General features: G+C 47.1%; 1 protein-coding gene across 2 annotated transcripts in view; it reads right to left on the bottom strand.

Moving 5' to 3' along the window:
• Positions 1-20,718, bottom strand: part of STK32C (serine/threonine kinase 32C) — a 101,933-nt gene that overhangs the window by 42,371 nt on the left and 38,844 nt on the right. The window contains exons 1-2 of one of the 2 annotated variants that reach the window (XM_075717626.1): positions 4,230-4,245; positions 3,067-3,122 (exon numbers count right to left, since the gene is read on the bottom strand). Coding sequence is in view for 1 of the 2 variants with exons in the window: in XM_075717625.1 (XP_075573740.1) it covers positions 3,067-3,122 (56 nt within the window). In the remaining variant the exon portion in view is untranslated. Of the gene's footprint in view, positions 1-3,066; positions 3,123-4,229; positions 4,246-20,718 lie in introns of those variants that run through there. The other variant, XM_075717625.1, reaches the window with a different exon arrangement.

Genomic DNA, 20,718 nt, shown 5'->3' with positions numbered 1-20,718 from the left:
GGCTACTGCTCCTTGGGTAGTGGCAATGGACCAGCCAAAGCCTGAGCAACTGCTGCTGCTTGAGAAAGGAGTCTGTGCTCCTATTAAAATACTGAAAATCAAATAATATTACCTCTAATATGTATGGAAAATATTACGCATTTGCTAATTTGAGTAAACATGGAATTGAGCATAACCTTCCTTTGATTAATAGTATCTTAAATATGATTAAATCCATCTCTAGGAAACAGAAATTGGCCAGTTTTGCAAATACGCCAGAGCCACAGCTCAGGGGCTCTCCACTCTCTTCAAAAGCGATTTCTAAGTTCCTTTTTCCTTCACTTGGTACGGTTCCTGCAGCGAGGACCATGCAGTCTGTCCTGAGAGGTGCACAAAACAAGAGAGGAAAGCAAACGCCTTGCCCAAAGCTACCCAGCGGGTTGCTGCCTCTTAGGTCCCGTCGCTACGAGATCACCCGGCGTCACAGATTTCACAGGTCGCTCACTGCACACCCCCATTTTGAGATGGACGGGACACTGGCTCCTAAATACCTTCCTGAATGTGGGCAGGTAAGTGTTTAAATCAACCAAAGCAACTAAATTACTCAGAAATTTCAAATAAGAGTTTTCAGGTAGGTAGTTCTACATTTTCTGTAATTAAATGCGAGTTGTAAATGACTTTGTAAATGTAAAAAGCTTTTCTCAGTATCAAAGGAAATTTAGCATATTGACATAATTATCCAGAAATGACAGATGAATCATTTCAGCATTTTGTTGGAAGTGTATATACAATTCTGATGCCTGATAGACTGCTACGTGCTAGACTTAACCTTTCTTTAACATAAACAGGAAAGGAAGCAGCCATGAGGAGCAACTCTCTTCAAAGCCAAAAAGGTCCTGCTCTAGGACAAGAATATTTTTTTCCCCTTTCCATGTTCTGAGAAGAATTAATTTTCCAGCACCAAGTGCTGCTTCTCAACAGAATGAAACCTCTTTTTCTCTGGAAAGTTTACATTTGGAAGTATGAGTCTTCTCCTATGAGCTTGAAAAAAAATGTGAGCTGCTATTTATTAACATTTTGAGTTAGGTTTTGGTCTTTGATGATGAGCAGGAGTCACAAGACCCTGAGAGTTCCCGTTCTCGCCAGGAGCATCTGGGGAGATTTGCCTCTGCTGTTTGCTTTACCTTTACAGCGCTACCCTAAGGAAGGACCTGAGCTTGTGTTTAATCATTCTCCATCATCTCATACAACCTCAGAAATCTGACATAGCTCTGCCGCCAGCTTTCACCTCTTCTTGCTTGAGAGACATAGCTGCCAATATGGGTGACTACTTAAAACCACCCTCTCCCCGACTTGCCCACTACTTGGCATTACATTTTCATTATGATCCCCTGCGGACCTACAATGAAGCCAGGTGGGAATTCATGTGGGTAGATTGTGCCCCGAGCACGCCAGAACAGTGTAATAGATACCTCAGCGTTCATCAGTTAACTGAGGCTGCGACGAAACGCCTTCGTTAGCAAGCAGCGCTAACGACAGCACTATGACTAACAGTGTCCGTTCTCTTGACTCTAAGAAGAGCTGGACTCTACTGCATCAAGACTGCGGTTGGATTTTGTACTGCTACTGTTTCTCAAGACTGAAGCTACTTAATACATTTTAAGTATTTAAAAAGAGACTTTCAGTAATCGGTAAAATATTGGCCTCTTCTGGCCAAACAGGTCTCAGATCTCCTGAGAAATTTCTGCTTTTGCAAAGTTTCCAAGCATCCACACAAAGTTTCCAAGCATCAAATGCAGCAGGTCAGGCTGCGCACATGGCCATCACCCGGTGTGACACTGCCTCGCTAGGGCTGTAACGGGCAAGCAAAAAAGCAAAGGACAGTACGGTTCATCTCCTGGGCCAGATTCAGATTTTCTTACCCTCACAGTATGAATTTCTGATCAAAGTAAGATGTGAGAAAACAGCCAAGATGACCAGACCAAAAAGAAATGAGAGAGGATACGGCTTTCCTCTGATCGCTCAGCTTGTCTTCAGTTTATTTTAGCAGCGTGTGGAGACACGGAGGCGCTTGCGCCGTCCTCTGAACTAGTCTGTGCTATTTTACAAGTTCAATATCGCACATTTTGCACAATTTCAAAGGCCCATTTCCCTGCCCCGCCCTAACACCCACTCCTGGCACAACGCCCTGTCACGTGAGAAGATTACGCCAACCAAATTCAGCCTTTTTCATGAATCATCACCAGGGTTATCACTCCTACAGCTCCTGTCCATCGGGTGCAGACATCTCGGCTAAACAGAGGGGCACAACTACTGCTGGGGCACAGTAAAATGCAGGTGACAAAATAACTACAGAACAGTACCAATGCAATGAAGTCTTGTGCGTGTGCAAGGACACACGCACGCGCACGTACACACCAAACTTTGTGCTTGCGGTGCAAACAAATGGTGTAAAATGCCACGACAGAAGCAGCAAATAGTTATCTACACAGGGACTGAGTGAAAGCCAGTGAAAAAGGGAATGAAAAAGCAATAAAACTAGGAAATCAAGCAGTAACTGATTTCCAGAGCTATCCAGCTTTTTGATCATCACTTCCCACCTTCTCCCACATGCTTGGCAAAAAAAACTTGTTAAAAATAAACAACAAAAACTCTTCAGCATAACTCATTTCAGAGTGGGAAAACAGCCCAGGGCTTCAGAGAACCCTCTTGGCCACATCGTGCCAGCTCAGTCAATCACCCAGAACACCTTCCAACACCTTCCTGACATACTGTCCCCCCTCACACCCTAGAAACCCTCTCAGGAAACAGAAAACATAATGAATATTCACCATGCAATGGACACAGTTATGCTGGTTTCGGGTGCTGGTACACCTGTTGCACCAAGATGCCAAGAATTAAAGCGATGCCAAATGGCAACGAGGTATTTTCCTGAACACATTTTTTCTGTGTTTACTTAGCAGCCATCATCTGACAATAAAAATAGCCTACTTCAGCACCGTTAGTGTTTCGATAAACCGTAAATACGTAACAGCAGGCACCTGATAAAACATACAAGCAAACTCAAGACCGAGCGCTCAAGCCTACCTTGCCAAAGCTTCCCTTCCCAATCGCCCGGAGAATCTGGAAGTGGTCAAAGTTCACTACAAGGTAAAGAAAAAATAATTGAAATTTGTAAATGCTTTACCACAAAGACTTTCTATTTAAAATGAAGACAAGGAGGCAAGTAAAGAGCATTGGTCAAACCTTTATTAAAAGTCACTGCCTCCCGGGGAAGATGCAGGACAGCAGTTGAATTTCTTTCAACAGTTTCTTTTTACCTGCTTGAAGCAGCCAGCAAACAGGTTGAATTAGGTTACTAAATAAGTGGGTTTGCACCAGCTAAAATACGGCTTCGACCTGTGTGGATACAGGAGGACTCTCACAGAGATGCCGTGAGCGTGTGCGCAAACTCAAGAGCGCGGCAGAGTGGAGAACGCCAGCGAGCTGCATGCCCCACGCCGCGGGCGGCCGCCGCTCTCCACGCGCCTGGCTCCGTACTGCTTGTGCACGTTCAACAGCCAGTCGGTCTGGTGTTTGTGCTTTCCAAAGCACAACATTTAGAGGATGGCGACTGACTTCCACTCTCCTCATGTACAAACCCATCTGTACCAGATCTGTTATTTTTTCCAGAGCCACGGTGAGGAGTAATGACAAGAAAGGACAGTGCAGCTGTAACACTTCAGCTACTGCCTTGATCAGCAGCCACTGCAAACCAAATTCTTTTTACTAAACTATTGCTGCGATCTAATCTAATATCAGTCTTAAATAAATAAAAAAGATAGGTCTGTTTATACCAATAATGAGATAATCCCCACTGCCATATAGCTGGAGTGCCTCACAGACAAACCGATAAATAAATAAATACTGTCACAAAAGCCAATGTAAAGGACACAGCATTACTCCCGTTTCGCAAATTGCCTCTTTATACCTCAGTTCCTTAACGTCCTCGCAGCTCAGTAAGCTGCAGGGCTGCAAACGAAGCCCATGGCGCACACACTGCACGTCAGCGCTGCTGCTGCACGAGCACATGCTTTAACTTTTGGTCAGCCCTGAAGTGGTCAGGTAGTAGGACTAGATGATCACTGTGGGCCCCTTCCAACTAAACTATTCTAAGCCCAGTGCGCTCCCGAAGCAGCCAGACGTGTTTAGGAGGAGCTCGCCAGTGGACTGAGCTGCACCCTGCTCAGCTCCACCCGTCCGTCCTTGACATTTCTGCCGTGAGACCCTGACCGTGCAAGGGACCCTCAGCATTGCCTCCCCAGAAAGCTCTGAAGGCTGAACAAAGAGAAATGCTTGGCATGGGCTTGGGGATTCGCAGTGTGAATGATGCATGAGATGGTCAACAGAGAGTACTGAGTCCATGTTTGACTGACAGTGGAGACCAAAAGCACACAGGAAGAGTGGGAGCAAAGAATTCACTATAAATATTCCGAGTCCCACTCCCAGATCTTAAATAAATGCACATGTGTCATCTCTGAGGATGAATCAAAAGCCCACGCATGCCCGTGGAGTTCCTATTACCCTTTTGTGCTAGGCTTATATCCAAAATATTGTTATTGTCACTTTTGTGGGACATTTTCTGCAGGAGAACTCAGAAAACTTTGCCAAATGAAATGGAAAACAGAGTCTGGGCCAGCTCCTACCACGTATCTCCCCCCGCTCCACGAGCAATGCTGAAGGGCAGATGCACCATCTCCTCCCCCAGGATGCTCCAGGAGACTGCATGAAAGACCACATGGGGAAACCAGTGCCGCTGCGTCCTTCTGACAGAAGGCTCAGCTACATGGGTGGTGTTGCATCTCCTCATCATTCCCCTTCTCCACGGGTGAACAGCTTGCTTTTAGCAGGACTTGACAGGTTTTGGGCTGAGAAGCCATGAGACATTGGCAAGGACGCGAGTAACACCTGGAGCCAGCGGCCGGCTCGTCTGAGATGCAAACTGGTCGCTGCTCCCTCCCATCTGACAAAACCCAACCCTGGGAGAAGCAATCTGCAGCCACAGGCAGCATTCTGTCGGGGTTTTTCCTACCACCCCTATTAGACAGACTGAGCAATGTGTAACCGCAGCTACATCTTGTTCATAAATATTCTTTCTGAAATCCAAAACGTTAGCGCACACAAAGCTGAAGCATTTGGGGCAATGGATCCAATTTTTTTTCACATGCAAGCAAATCCATTAATTGAACTTTGGTCACTAAGAAATACTCAAAGGGGAAACTCAGCTATAGTGAGCACCTTCAAAGCACAGCATTTTCTTGGCAATTAAACCATGTGCAAGTGCACGTGATCTGTGATCATGCCAGGAGGACAGTTTTTGACAATTCTTTCTTATAATGTTTGGAGTATTGTGTAAAAAAATCACTGCCACTGAGAAAACAAAACCAAAAGTGTCATTTCCCTGTATCCATGACTACAACTGATCTAGAAAGCATGCTCTAGTCAGCAGTCAAGAAACAAATCTAGATACGAATATTCACCAGACCCTTGAAAATATCAGCAAAGTTGTCACTTTTAATAAATTAAATACACAGTTCTGCTGATTTGAAGTTCAGATGATGTTAGATGAGCAGGCACTGACTTTTTTTAGTTTCATTATTTTCTTCAGGAATTCATAAGCAATCCCGTTAAAGAAAAAGCAAATCTCAACATTTGAGGAAGAAAATCATAGTAGCAGCATGTTGCTTTTTGTGCGCAACACACTGGATTTCTAAAAATGACAACATATCACTACAGAATATGTGATTATCCCTAAAATAGAAGTCCTGAACCTGCCTGGAACAATTACGTATGCTCCAGAGACTCCACTTTCTGTGAGCTGACAAGAGAAAGCTGTCTTTCACCCGCAACTAGAAGAGCTGATTATTTGGGGGTGACTGGTACGAGCCTGAGTCATAGATGCCAGTGGAGGATTTCATGACACACACTCCCAGCCAGCGGGAGATGACAGCTGATGCCTATTCACAGGACCACACTCACCCACTACTTTTGACTTCAGCATGGCACAGTTTTGACAGTCACAATCTGTAAGTACAGAAATGGTTTTGGCTTGAGGTTGAACCGGAGGAACCCGTGAGATGGGGAGAGGGACCTGAAAACCTGGAATGCTTCAGGAAGCATTTCTTTAGCGAGAGGGTGTTCAAACCCTGGAACAGGCTTCCTGGAGAGGTGGTCGATGCCCCATGCCTGCCAGGGTTTGAGAGGCATTTGGACACTGCCCTTAATAACATGCTCTAACATTTGGTCAGCCCTGAAGTGGCCAGGCAGTTGGACCAGATGATCGTTGTAGGTCCCTTCCAACTGAAACAGTCTATTCTATTCTACTCTATTCTATTCTATTCTATTCTATTCTATTCTATTCTATTCTATTCTATTCTATTCTATTCTATTCTAAAACCATCTGCAACGTACAAATGCAAGGGAGCACGGCACCATGGCGCAAGGATGCTGACTTGTTGGTCGCACCACAGTCCAATGCCATCTGTTGTGTTGAACTGTCCCAATGGGTATTTTGTTACCTCCTCATGAAAACAATACGCTAATTATTCCTATTGACTCCTCTAACAGCTCGTTATCAATATAGCACCTTCGCAGGTAAGTGGAACTGCTGGACATAAGACGTTGGTATTTGCCACAAGAGAGACATGCCTCTTCCTGACTCTCCCCGGCATCAAGTGACAAACCATGAATCACAAATAAAGACAAATACCGTGACCTGGATTTGCTTAGTTCGGCGTGGTTTTGTTCTCAGTCTCCAGTAACTCATGAAAAGCAGGATGGCAGGGTTTCACACGTGTTGGACCTCACCAAACCTCACGCAGCCCGGTCCAGCCCACTTCACAAGAGAGTGCCAGGTGCTGCACTGACATCTCTGTAATTTAGATTTCACTGTAGTCACAAAATGTACTGTGTGATAAAGCAGACTGGATGCACAGCTTCTATTTTCCAGTGGAATAAAGAGAATGAAGAATATGCTTCTCTGCAAAAACTCTTTGTATAGAAGGGCAAGTACGCCTCAATGCAAGATGCAAAAAAAGAGGGTTTTTTCTTTACTATCTTAAAATTATGAAAGTTTTCATTATTTTTGCAGTTTATTCTGCATTTATTTACAAGATATCTAAAAGTATGGCAAGATAAAACTACCATAAAACTTCAGATACACAATGGACACCCAGTGAGAGTTCAACATCAGGACCTGGTATTAATGTCCACTAGTAGGAAAACAATGGATGCAGTTAGTAAACCCAGTATCCAATATCCTCAAATCTGGGGAAAACAGAAAATTAAAAATCACATTTTAAGGATCAAGTCAACCTTTCACTATTTATCTGCATGTGTTCCAGCTTCATCCGTAAAAATAGGGAAGTTTTACCTCCAAGAATGACTCTCTATAACACTAAAGACCTAAGAAGTTCTTTTTTGAGTCTTGTAACAGCAAATTTGTAGGGCTAGTATGGCATGATCAACTTTCTTTTTCTATCAGTGTACTTCTATATTTTTGGCATAATTAATAGCATTTGTCTACATATAATATTAATAGCATTTGTCTACATATTATGTTACTGCAATCTAGCTTTGGAAGAAAGCACCACAGTAATTGATGTAGAAACATTAATATGTGCCCACAGTAACCACAAGCTTGCTGCCGCAAAACGCCAAGAGTTTCAGCTCACAGAGGAGAGAGTTACAGCTTAGACTTAAAAGTCATCGCACACATCGATTCCAGCCAGAAAGGGAAGGCTGCTTCTGCGAACGACGAGGCAGAGGATGGGCAGAGAGGGCAGCCGGCCGGGCCATGCCGGGAGGGGGACAGCCTGCAGGGAACGTGGGGCACAGATGCACTGCAACGGGGGAAATGGTGGGGCCAGTCAGAGGATGACGGAAAGGAGCCACAGCGGGGTTAACAGACGTCGGGATTAGGAGCAGCTTTTAGAGCAATGGGGAGGGCCCGAGCAAGGGGATGGGGCAGACCAGGGAAGTGCAAAGAGCCTGTAAGGGAAACGTGGGCGTCACTGCAAACGGGAAGCTCAGAAAATTTCCAAAGAAGCGGTGAGCCTGCTAAAAACAGTGGGGGAGAGAGACAGGCAGGACAAGAGGAGGGAGAGGGAGCACTCGGTATGAAAAGCTTCCAAACTGGGGGATGAACCTGAGTGAATTGGGCAGATCGGGAAGATCAAGGAATCAAAAGTGAGATTTGTGATTAGAGATGAGGTAAAGCCACTTGGGGGAAAAAGTAGAGGTATTTCATGGAGAGAGGGAGCAAAGGTAAATAGGGAATGCTATCAGCAGTCCTCCCCAAGCCTGAAACCCTTTGAACGCGAAGAATCCATTTTTCTCTAACTGGAAGGCTCCATACGGTGCAAGAAACCACTGCTTTCCTTTCTATCACTGGAAAAAGCACAAGCAATATGTTCGGTCTCCAACATCTTGGGCCGATCTGTTTTGCCTATTCGTATCCACAGAGAAGATTACATGGATGAAAAAAATGGAAATACAGTATAATGTGACTGACAGGAAACTCAAGTGAGCATTAACTACCCAGGAATTCAGGGAATGCTGGTAGATAATGAAAGAAATTAAAGGTATAATACAAGCCCAGTGCTATAAATGAACCCCTTTAGGAACTAAGGATTCAAACATATTATTAGGAAGCAACTCTGAAGTCATGTAAAAACAGCGAGTTATTGTACGATTAAAAAAGAATCTCTGCAACTCTGTAAGGAATCAAATATACCATGCAAAGCAACTGCAAAGTCATTTTAGAAAGACTGGGTTATTGATATTGAGTACAATAATGTTTGCATTGGCCAGAAACCATTCCTAATTAGCACAAAAATACCGCTTGCATTGGCCAGGAACCCTTCCAAATGAGTGCAATCGTATTACATTCATCTGCTTCTCCATCAACGAGCTCAGGAGGTACTAGAGATTGCGGAGAAAAACGCAGCACCTCGTCCCTTGTGTTCTGCATGCTTCACAAATGCTATTTCTGTTAGAAAAAGCTGTGTTACTTGGTAATAACAACCCAGGGAGGCAAACGAGTTATTCATTAACCACCCAGCTGAGCTCTCCGCCGGCGCAGATTACCGAGCATTAAATGAGTTCACGGTGGTCTTGGCCAAAAGCACAGGAGACGAGCACGTGCTTTCCATACGCAGGCTGATGGGCAAAGCTTGCACAGCTTGCACAGCCAGCAGCCTCCCTTAGCTCCGGGGCGAGACACGTTTTCGGAGGCTGGCTGCAGAAGGGCAGCACGCACGTAAGGCTCGCCAGAGCCCTCCAGACCATCCGGAATGAAACCAGTAACCGATGCCCCGAAGCAAACGCCAAAGACAGTTTTGTTTCTCTGTGCTCCAACGTGTCCAGCTAGTATTTCTGGAAGGGTACTGCCTCTCAGCAAAACTCTCTGGTAAATGGCCTGTTTGATGCAGGTATCGCTTGTTAAACAGCTTCCAAGCAAATTTCAGAGCGGTGGTATTGAAAAAGCAAATGTTATATAGGGATTCGCACTGCTACCCAGGTAAAGGCTGCAGGCAGAGCACCGGGGCTTGTCAGCCTTGGAGCCGTCCCCACACGGGCGCGTGGGAGTGGGAGGCTGCCGGCCGGCAGCACCTCGCTCCCTCGTCCCCGGGGGTCTGCTGGGCCCGGGGGGGTCCCCGCTTCCCAGCCCCTGAGGCCCCCCCGCAGCGCTCCCAGGCGATCCGCTGGGCAGCACAGCCTCCCGACCGCCGCGGTGCTGAGGGGAAGAGCCCCTAAACCTTTAGGCACATCGCTACAACTGGCAGAGAATCACAGAATCATAGAATCGTTTAGGTTGGAAAAGACCTTTAAGATCTCCAAGTCCAACCATTCACCACCTGATGGGCTGCCACCTCCCTCCAATGCTCACCTCCCTCCAATTCCCACCCATCGATTTTATTCCAGCTCAGCTCGTTTTTTCTTTTAAAGCTTTCAAAGAGCCCGAAAGCAAATAGGAATGAACCGCACGATGGACGGGGCTCTGAGCACCCTGGTCTGGTTAAAGCTGTCCCTGCTCGCTGCAGGGGTTGGGCTGGGTGACCTCTAAAGGTCCCTCCCAACCCAAAGCATTCCATGGTTCTATGATTCTACGGACAGACAGTGGCATCTACGGCGTTATCGTCTCCCCTGGGCACCACTGGAAGTATGCATTTGTCTCTGTGTTAAATACACTATTTTAAGTCTATGTACGGAGACATTATTCCTAACGATGATGATCGTTACAGCAAAGCCAAGGCGTTTTTCATCAGCCCGTGGCAGAGCGAGCACCTCGTGGCTCCCAGGCTCAGGAACCTTGGCCACCGGCCGCCGGCCAGGCTGGGGCAGCCCGGCACGGGGGCTCTGCGGGAGGTGGCCGCGCGGCTCCGCCAAGGACGAAGCACACGGACCACCATGGCCCCCTCCCACGGCCACTCGGACCAGGGCAGTAGGCGGGTGTTGTGCTGGTAGGCAGCAGAGACACCCACCGAAAGCAAACCTTCCTGCGCCGGGGGCTCTGCCTGCAGAAAAGCTCGAGGAGCTGCTGCCTGGAATACGAGCAACCATCCCCCACTGTGGACACGAGTTCATCTGTTCCCAAGAACAGCGGCTGCAGGCTTTCTGGGGCAGAGCCATCCTGTTAAACTTGTACGGGAAAACTTTATATGCAGCTGGAATAAAATCTCCCTGGCAAACAACCAAACTCTTCCAGTGCACCGAGTCTAAAGTAGAGCAGAGCTGAAGCCGTTTGATCACAGTATCATCTTATCTGGGCTGAAAGGACTGCTAATTAGAGCCTTACCAGGAACGACAGGAACACACCGTTTTTATCCCAGTTCCTTGGATGTGTCACTGTTACAAACTCGAGATCTCTTTCCTGGGGCAGACGCACATTTCAGACGCCAACACCGAGGTGCGGGTTTTGACAAGGAGGACCCTGCAAGGAAAGGCTGATGTGGCAGAGAAAATAAGCCTCTGCGCTCACAGCAGCAATCCTGGTGCCTCTCCCGCCTGCCAGGCGAAAAATTCCTCCCGGGGGGAAGAGTGAGGAAGGACCGGTGCTCGTGGAGGGGCTCCTCGCTGCCCGGCCCCGGAGCAGGGTCCTCTGCTCAGGCTACACGCACGCGGACAAGCAGAGAGCTGAGAGCTCTGGTAGGTATTTGAGCATTACTGAGAGTCTAGATTAGCTTTGCTGATTATACAGTGAAGGGAAGATGAGATTTCTCCAATTTTCATACCTTCTATTAGTATTTTTGACCACGGACAGGAAAAAAAAAGGGGAAAAAAGCAACCCTGGGTGGAAGAAGAGTAAAGCCGATACACAAACTCTTCCAGAACAGCATATAAATTAACCGAGTGCTAAATATGACATTAAATGCATGAGGCCATGATGATGGGAGCACTGCCCCTCCAGCCAGGAGCAGCAGGGTGTCCTCTGCCTCCTCCCCAGCACCCCCCATCTCCACACCAGCCCGGCCCCCGGGCCAGCCTGACCCCCAGCTCCACCTCTCCCCGTACCGGCAGAGAAGGCTTCACGGGCACAGCACAAGGTGCCGAGCTCATCTTCCATGCCAAATAATTTCAGCTTAGCCTAAAGTGCCTGCGATCACACACGCCAGCACTACCCAAAGGTAAGCTCGCCTGTGACATCCCCCCCAACTTGCCCGGTCCCTGGGCGTACATGGGATGGAGCGAAGGGCTTGCAGGGACAGGACCCCACTCGGGGCATTCCGCCCACCAGCACTGCCGCTCGCCGTGGAAATAAGCCCAAGTCACGCTGGTGGTGAAAGAGGAAAAACGGGAGGAGGACTGGACCGAACGAGGCCGAGCTGCGGCTCTGCGGCACTTCTTAGAATCATAGATCATAGAATCATAGAATTGTTTAGGTTGGAAAAGACCTTTAAGATCATCCAGTCCAACCATTAACCTACACTACCAAGTCTACTCTAAGCCAGTCAAGGGTAGACCAGACTAAACCATGTCCCCAAGTGCCACATCTACCCGTTTTTTGAACACATCTTTTTCTTCCTTCGCCGCCTCTGCCAGCTCTGGCGCGCGGCTGCCCGGCCGGCTTTACAGGATAATCACCACTTCTCGCGCCACAGCACTAGTAATTATTTTTCTTCATCTCTCCCTGCTCTTTATCCCAGAATAGAACAAGACGATCAGGAAGGTCATTTGAGCCATTTAATTCTGAGACGGTTCCATCATAATTACCACGTTTGATTTTTCCAGTGGCACGGGGAAGAAGAGAAGGAACCAAACGTCCCCCCAGCCACCTCCTCGCCTCTGCAGGCCAGCTCCCCTCCGCACCGCGTGCCACCAGCCTTCCTCCCGAGGCCAGCCTAGCCGCCAGCCTGCGCTCACCCCGAGGGCTCGCACGCCAGGGACCGGGGACACGGAAATAAAGGGCACGGAGCTGCTCGGCTGTAGTCCGCATCAGAGCAGGATCACGCCTTGCGAGCGATGCGCACAGCGCTTGCGCTAACGGATGGGCTTTATATTTTCAACATAAGATGCGTGCAGAAAAGGCTTCTACAGAAGCGTATGTACACACCCCCCATATCCGTACATACCTATGTGTGTGTGTGTATATATATATTGCCTGAAAGGACTGATCAGGCAGTGGACAGACAGACTCCTCATTGTTCATAGAATCATAGAATCGTTTAGGTTGGAAAAGACCGCAATCTCTAGTACCTCCTGAGCTCGTTGATGGAGAAGCAGATGAATGTAACACGCTTGCACTCATTTGGAAGGGTTCCTGGCCAATGCAAGCGGTATTTTTGTGCTAATTAGGAATGGTTTCTGGCCAATGCAAACATTATTGTACTCAATATCAATAACCCAGTCTTTCTAAAATGACTTTGCAGTTGCTTTGCATGGTATATTTGATTCCTTACAGAGTTGCAGAGATTCTTTTTTAATCGTACAATAACTCGCTGTTTTTACATGACTTCAGAGTTGCTTCCTAATAATATGTTTGAATCCTTAGTTCCTAAAGGGGTTCATTTATAGCACTGGGCTTGTATTATACCTTTAATTTCTTTCATTATCTACCAGCATTCCCTGAATTCCTGGGTAGACCTTAAAGGTCTTTTCCAACCTAAACGATTCTATGATTCTATGATTCTAAGATCATCCAGTCCAACCATTAACCTACACTACCAAGTCCACACTAAACCAGTCAAGGGTAGACCAGACTGAACCATGTCCCCAAGTGCCACCTCTGCCCGTTTTTGAACACTTCCAGGGATGGGGACTCCCCCACCTCTCTGGGCAGCCTGTTCCAATGCTTGACTACCCTTTCCGTGAAGAAATTTTTCCTAATTTCCAACCTAAACCTCCCCTGGCGCAGCTTGAGCCCATCTTTCCCCTTCTCTTGAACAGGAACGCAGCCTGATCACCGCTGCAGACAGGCAGGGCCACCCCTCGGGGCACCTGCAGAATAAGCTGGTGCTGGAGGAGGAGACGCCGCTCTGAAGCAAACCCAGCGCCCAGGCACCGGGCGCCGCGGCAGCACGGGGTGAGCTACGCCAACGCACCTGGGCGCAGGCAGCCCCGGGCTTCGTCCCTGAGGAGCGCCCACGGTCCACGCCGCCGTGCAGCCCCAGGCCTTGGCTGCCCCGCACGCTGCAGCGGGCAGAGCGGGAGAGGGCAGGGCCCTCTCCGGCCACGGTAACGCCACCATAAGGGAAGCGGGGAGCGTGGGGCGGGCCGGCAAGCGTGGGAGGGGTGCGGGTGGCCCCAGGGACGGCCACGGGGCAGAAAGCTCGGGCAAGGCGTCCTGCTTGTCAGCGTTGGTCCTCTTCGCTGGGAATCCAAAACCAGCCAGCCAGTTTCTAATGGGCCGAGCAGGTAAACATTTTACCCAGATGGTGGAAATTAGCATTAAAATGCAATACAACATTCCTTCCTTGAAGGCATGGCATTTTGCATTAGAAAATAAATCTAACGAAATACCAAATTCAGCTTCCATCTTTTATCAAGCCGACAGATTGGATGTGTACTCTAGCCTCCAGTTGTTTTGTTGCTTCCCCCCCCCACTTCTACAGCTTAAAAAATTTCATTTCAAGTAACTAAAATTGATTTACCAAAAAAAAAAAAAAGTCTTTATAGCACATGTTTATAGTAGCATAACATTAGCAATAAACATCTGCTAAATGTTACTTAACGTTTTTGCACCATATGTTACACATGATAAATGGATGACTTCAGGTGCCTTATAAAATATGAAGGTTGTATTGTGTTCAGGGCTAGGCTGAGACTGCTAAAAACCCTAAAGTGAACAGAAAGCACCTTAATAAAGCGAAACAGTTTTAGACAAATTTATTCCAACAAAAATTGTAAAGCTGGCTATATCAAAACATTTAATTTGTTTCCTCCATGTAATTTCATTTTTTTACAGTGTGTAGGGAGGTGGGAAAGTCTCTCCCTTCTTCTGGAATGTTTTCAAAACTGACCTTGACAGTACTTTTCTGTACAATAAGACCTCCTTTGCATTTTAATTTTAGAAGGTAAGAAGAATAAATAATTACACAAAATGTAATGCTTGAAAATGAAGTTTTGCTTTCTCTGCTGAAAAATGCGGATTTCAGGTAAAACGCCCCAAATGGGTATTTTACTCTGAAACGCTGCCGAACCCTCAGCCCCCATTCTGTCTGCTCCTCGCGCAGCTCCACGCACCGAGCACGCAAGAGCTGAACCCCCAGCCCTGACCAGCGGGCGCCCGCGCCGGCGCGCCGGGCTGCAGCCCCTCCGAGTGCAGGGCACCCAGCTTCAGCGACCCCCTTGCAAAGCCGCTCTGCCGCGACTCTCCGGGACACGACCCATCCCAAACCACAGCCGCCTCCGCCACGCTGCCTGGCGGGTTTTCCTTCAACACTGCAGACTGGGTGATGACTCCTCAGCACTTCTCCACCCCTGCTCACGAGAAGTCTCGTTTGATGCTTGCGTTACTGGGTCCGTCAGCAAGGTCATTACCGGGTCTGTCAGCAAGGTGAGCCCCGCCAGAGCCCTCGCAGTCTGCAGGGGCAACGCTTTGCTTGTCACTACAGCTCGGAGACAGCTTTCTGTCAAAACTGGTTTTGATAGAAAACACTCCCATTAAAAAAAAAATCTTAAAAAATAGAATCATAGAATCGTTTAGGTTGGAAAAGCCCTTTAAGATCATCCAGTCCAACCATTAACCTACACTACCAAGTGCACACTAAACCAATCAAGGGGAGAGTAATAATTAATTTCGTGTTTCCTGGCTTGGTGGCTGGATTATTTTTAATGAAGTAAAACCAGGAATCATCAAGGTTGGAAACGACTTCTAAGATCATCAGCCCAACCATCAACCCAACACCACCATGCCCACTAAACCATGTCCCCAAGTGCCACCTCTGCCCGTTTTTTGAACACTTCCAGGGATGGGGACTCCCCCACCTCTCTGGGCAGCCTGTTCCAATGCTTGACCACCCTTTCCGTGAAGAAATTTTTCCTAATATCCAACCTAAACCTCCCCTGGCGTAGCTTGAGCCCATTTCCTCTCGTCCTATCGCTAACTACTTGGGAGAAGAGACCAACACCCACCTCCCTGCCCCCTCCTTTCAGGCAGTTGTAGAGAGCGATGAGGTCTCCCCTCAGCCTCCTCTTCTCCAGGCTGAACACCCCCAGCTCCCTCAGCCGCTCCCCACCAGCCCTGTGCTCCAGACCCTTCCCCAGCTCCGCTGCCCTTCTCTGGACATGCTCCAGCACCTCAATGTCAATGTTTTCTGTCAATGCGTCAATGTCAAAAGTTTCAAGTTGCCTCGAAAACTAGGCTGAAAACAAAGTTTGGAGCAACTTTGCCATTTCCATTTCAACCTGAAACCTGACCATCTGTTTTGTTCAGCACAACAGAAAAGTTTGGGTTTTGTCAGCCTCAGTTCACTTCCATCCATGGGAAGAATGTTAATGTTTTATGTACATACTGTACGTTTTGGCTCTGCAGTGGTAAAGTTTGCTGAGCGATGCCAGTTTAAATACAATTAAGAAATTCTCAAAGGAGGATGCAGAAACCTTTAGTAACCAGAAATAAAATCCAGCCAGTGAAGAAATACACTGTTTCCAGGAAGAAACTTACTACAACTCTAGTAAGCCAGCTGCAATCCTCCAAGTTTTATGAGAAGGCAGCTACTAACTTCAATGAAGCAGAAGCCCACAAGGGACTCTTGTGATGGAGCTGAAAGCATGAGGAAGAAGAAAAGAAGGAAACGTTTTAAAAGTTTGTAATAAAATTGGGGATGTAGAAGTTCAAGAACCATCTCCAAAATTAAATTAGAAGAGATAAGAAAGAGATGGGTCTTTTAAAAGTCTAAGAAAGTAATTTAATTAGGAATTCCTTTGATGCAGGATTTTTTTCCCCTTTTATGGGGTTGTGTGCCTAGCTTCACAGGACCCCAGTTCATCATTTCATGTCCTTAAACATAACTGCAGATAAATGCTTTTTATGCAGCCAGCAAGAGGTTTTATGTTACCGCAGCCCGTTGAGAGAAATCCTCCCTTAACTATTGTCTCCTAGAAGTCACCTTAGTAGAGCAGCCACACCAGCCGCCCATCTTAAATTTTATACCGGCGCATCAGGATGCTGCTGCCCGTGCCACCGTCTCTCTGCCCTCGGCCTGGCCGTCACCAACAGAATATTAAAACCCAGGGGCCTGGAGCTGCGACCTCATAAAAAATGGATATTGCAGCATTCCTCAGCCTCCACACTTGTGAAGAAAACCTGCACTGCACCCTCAAGCCGTATCTGAACTGTAAAATATTTAAGCCCATCCAGCGATGCTTGATGAATTCTGAAAACATGGGAATGCCACGAGTTTGCAGCTAAGCTGGTGCAAAACTGTATTTAAGTGCAAAGAGGATGTGTCTTAAGACCCGCCAGAGCGCGGGTGTTTGCTGTGAGTTCTGTCCTGAGGACACCACCGATGCCCTTTTCCTGCTGACACGTGAGAGGTCCTACCCACCAGTACGACCAGAAACAGTTGTTCTCACAGCAACCTCTTCGACAGCAATTTTCCCATTTATTTTTTTTCTTGGCAGCCACTCCAGCATGACCTGGGATGGATAAGACTTCAAGAGGGAAGAGGAAAGACGAACATCACGCAGCCCATGTGCATGGGGAAAAAAATATCACAGGGACCTGCAAGCTAGCGTGATTTACCTTCCTCCTGGGTATATATAGCAGGAAGCTTTTCTGGGGTTCTCTTACAAAGACGACTAGGAAAATAATTAATGCCACTTTTTACTGCTCTGTGGGGAAGCAATTCTGCCTACCAAACTTAATTGCCTTATTTGAAATTTCTAGAAAGCACAGCAATCAAAGACAGCGGTGCAGGCCCCTTAGCCTGCACTGAACTGTTAGGCTCAGCGTTGCATGAGTGCAGTTAAAGCTTTGCTCTGTATATGCCAATAAAACATACATTACATGGATTACGGGCAGGATGAGCTGTGGCTTTCTGGCGCAGTTTTCAAAGCATTAACCATTTTGCAGTCCTGTCTAATATAACAAGGATAGAATTTTTCACATTTATGCCACAGTAACAGTTTCATTTAGTGTCCCGAGCTCGCAGTGTAATAAATACATGTTTTATATCAGAAATAAAGTCTGCTTATTTTCATGAACTTAGCTCACACTGTGGTTCTGACTGTAGACGGGAAACCATGAAATGAGAAGTTAATTCTTTAAATCATTTCAATCCACAATCTGAACAAAAGTTGAACAGCGACAAAGCCACCTTTGAGGGTCTGACACTACAAACTGCTTCAGATCCGCAGATCTTTAATTCACCTTTGTCCCGAGGACGACCACAAGCCTAAACCTCGTCCCTTCTTTCAACAGGAACCTTCTTTGAGTGAATTCGCAGAACTTAAAGGATGCAAAGGATTCATGCTGCTATCCTGCACAGGAACGTATTTTGCTCAGAAAGCACACTACTGTTCATGTTATAGCTTCTTCTCTATGTTAATCGCTTTAAAGTTGCTAAATTATTCACCGTTCAGAAAATACATTTTCATTGCCTAGAGTTGGAAATCGAAAATGACTTACAGAAATAGGTCATCCTCATCCCATAGAAGAATTAACATACACTTCATGTGCTTCCCCCCCCACAGTTTCCATTTTTAAGCTCTGCTCCACATGAGGATGGGCCAAATTTAAACCGTCTGCATTTTTCATGCTGCTCCATCACGCTAAACCCACAGTCTTCACAATGTGCTCTGACTTTACATTTTTAATAAACCGCACCCAGCAACAAAATTAATAGACTGACTTTTGCCTGGTATTCCCACAGACTGTGAGCAAAGCTTTAACGATACCTGCGAAGGATACGACCCAAGTTTTCCAACGCCGCTACCTCTGCTTGAGAAAACTTGCTCCCGCCCGGAGCCCAACCATCACCACCCGCAGCCATGAGGGTTTTTCATCTGCCTTGGAGCGGGCAGCAGGTTGTGGTTTCCTTTCTTTTCTTTTTCTTTACCTACATACCTCCAAAATAAAAAGATTTTAACATGACATTTAAAAAAAAAAAGTTGCTGGCACATTTAATTTGCTGTTTTTACACATTTCCAAATTAAATGCAATTTGCTAAGGACTGTTCCCCAGCAAGCTGTTAGCCATAATATGCCCAGGCTGCTGTCTATTTGGTCCACATCAATTTTTCCTCGCTGGGAACCACAGAACAAGGGCCCCGTTCCCGAGCTTTCTCTTCCTTCTATGCTTTGCACAGGCGGAGGTGGCACTTGCCAGCATTTGATTACATGGAAATCATACTGCTATCTCCAGCCGCTGGGAAGCGGGATTCAACGGAGGGGAAACAAGCGGCGCATGAAACCAAAGTACAAAGCAAGAAGTCTCTGACATACCATCACCGGAATTGATGATAAAGAGCAAAATGGAGATCTAAGCGCAGCATGCAGTCGGGGAGGAAAGGCACCCGGTTTGGCAGTGCGCCGCGCAGAAGGGTGGGGGAGCGCAGCACCGCGCAGGCGATACCCGGGGCACCGACAGCCACCAGCCCCTGCGCTATCCCCGCTCCGTCTCTGACCCAGAGGGAACTGAACTGAGTCTCCGTGTTCCTTGCTGAAAAGCCTGTTCTGCAGCGGCCTTGCGCCGTGTCGTACGCACAGGCGCTAGCACAGAGGGGTCTTATTCTCAGCAGAAACCGTGCAAAGATGTCGGAGCAGAGTTATACACGGACGGGACAGCTTGCTGCTGGTAGGTCACTGCTTGCAGCTCCCAGATGGACAAAGAGCAGAAATAAGGAGAAGAGGTCCATGGACCCGTGTTTGGGAATTCTAAGGTCCAAATTCAACTCCATTCACAATGGCAGTGGTAGAGCTTGGGGATGATATTTTGGCCCAGCAGAATGGACAGGAGGCTTTCCAAATTACTTTAGTGAGACAACGGTTTTCCTGGTAAAGCTCTGGAAGGTGCCCATCTCACTGCATCAAAACCCAGAAGCCGTGTGTGCAATTTTGTTAAGCGCCAGGGATGTGCCTCAAGCCAGACTCACGGTTATAGAGCTTAACACCGGCTGCTTTCAGCAGGGTCCACAGGCACGAGACTGGCAGAGAATCCACGGCAAAACTGGGTCCTTCAGGCGTTAACACTTTGCAGCGGGATCCTGTTTGTGTGTGATCCATACCGACTAAGAGAGATGCTGATCAGGGAGTAAAACCTGCCCTGCCATATGCAGTGGATTAATTACCGCATCGTTTTGTTCCCGTAGCAGGTCGAAGCGATCATTACCTACTCAGGAAAATGAGTGCTAATAATAGTATTGCTTGCATTCTTATTCCGGCATTCAGTTCAAACCAATTGTTCAGCTCAATAGCAAACAGCTTACACGAATTCCTACCAACTTTTAATACTTGTGTGTCGAGAAATACAGAGTTTACACTGAAGCGGCACAAATTCTAATACACAGCAGGATTAACTCTTCATGCTTTACACTTAATTATGTGCAGTCAGGTGGCACTTGATATTCCTTCTTCCTTAGCTAAACCAAACAACACACGTTTAATGATTTCGGTGCACATACGCTGATGGAGCTAATTAGGACTCCTGTGGGGCTGAGCTCAACTTTTTCAGTGTTGTCTAAGCTGAAAACAAAATGTTCTAGAAGCCATACTGTGCAGCACAGACTCTGTGCAGACAACTTGCTCCTCTGAATCCACAACAACCAAATAATGTTTGCTGGGGAGAATGAAAATATCTCAAAAGATAAATGATGAACACTCCATTTCCTGGGCTTTCAAAATGTTTCACCATTGACTCCAGTTTCAAGAGCATCAAACTGGGAACCAAATCGAAACCTCGCCCATACACTTTGAAATGGATTATGCTACAGGCTAAATGAAATAAAAGCTGAGTTTAAGAATACAAGCAATAAACAAAATAAATTCCTCCATCCGTGACCTAGTATTGAACGTGAGAAGGGCACGCTGCTCAGTCAGGCCCCATGTCAGCTGATCTATCGTTAACCTAATCTTACTGTATCTTATCATGCTGTTCAAACCCAAGCAGGTAAGTTTTGGCGAGTGTTAGCTGGCCGTGCTATGGTATAAGCCTTCTAATATAAGCCAAGGGAAGAGCAGTCAGCCAAGGAAGAACATCAGGCCAGCAGCAAGGGTAAAGCCTTTGCCGAGGCGTGCCTGGGCGTCTCAGCCACTTGTCCG

Source organism: Pelecanus crispus, chromosome 10 (assembly GCF_030463565.1).
Source record: "Pelecanus crispus isolate bPelCri1 chromosome 10, bPelCri1.pri, whole genome shotgun sequence".
Taxonomy (NCBI): Eukaryota; Metazoa; Chordata; class Aves; order Pelecaniformes; family Pelecanidae; genus Pelecanus; species Pelecanus crispus.
Note: the sequence above shows the minus strand (reverse complement) of the source record. Positions and strands in the feature narration are given on the sequence as shown.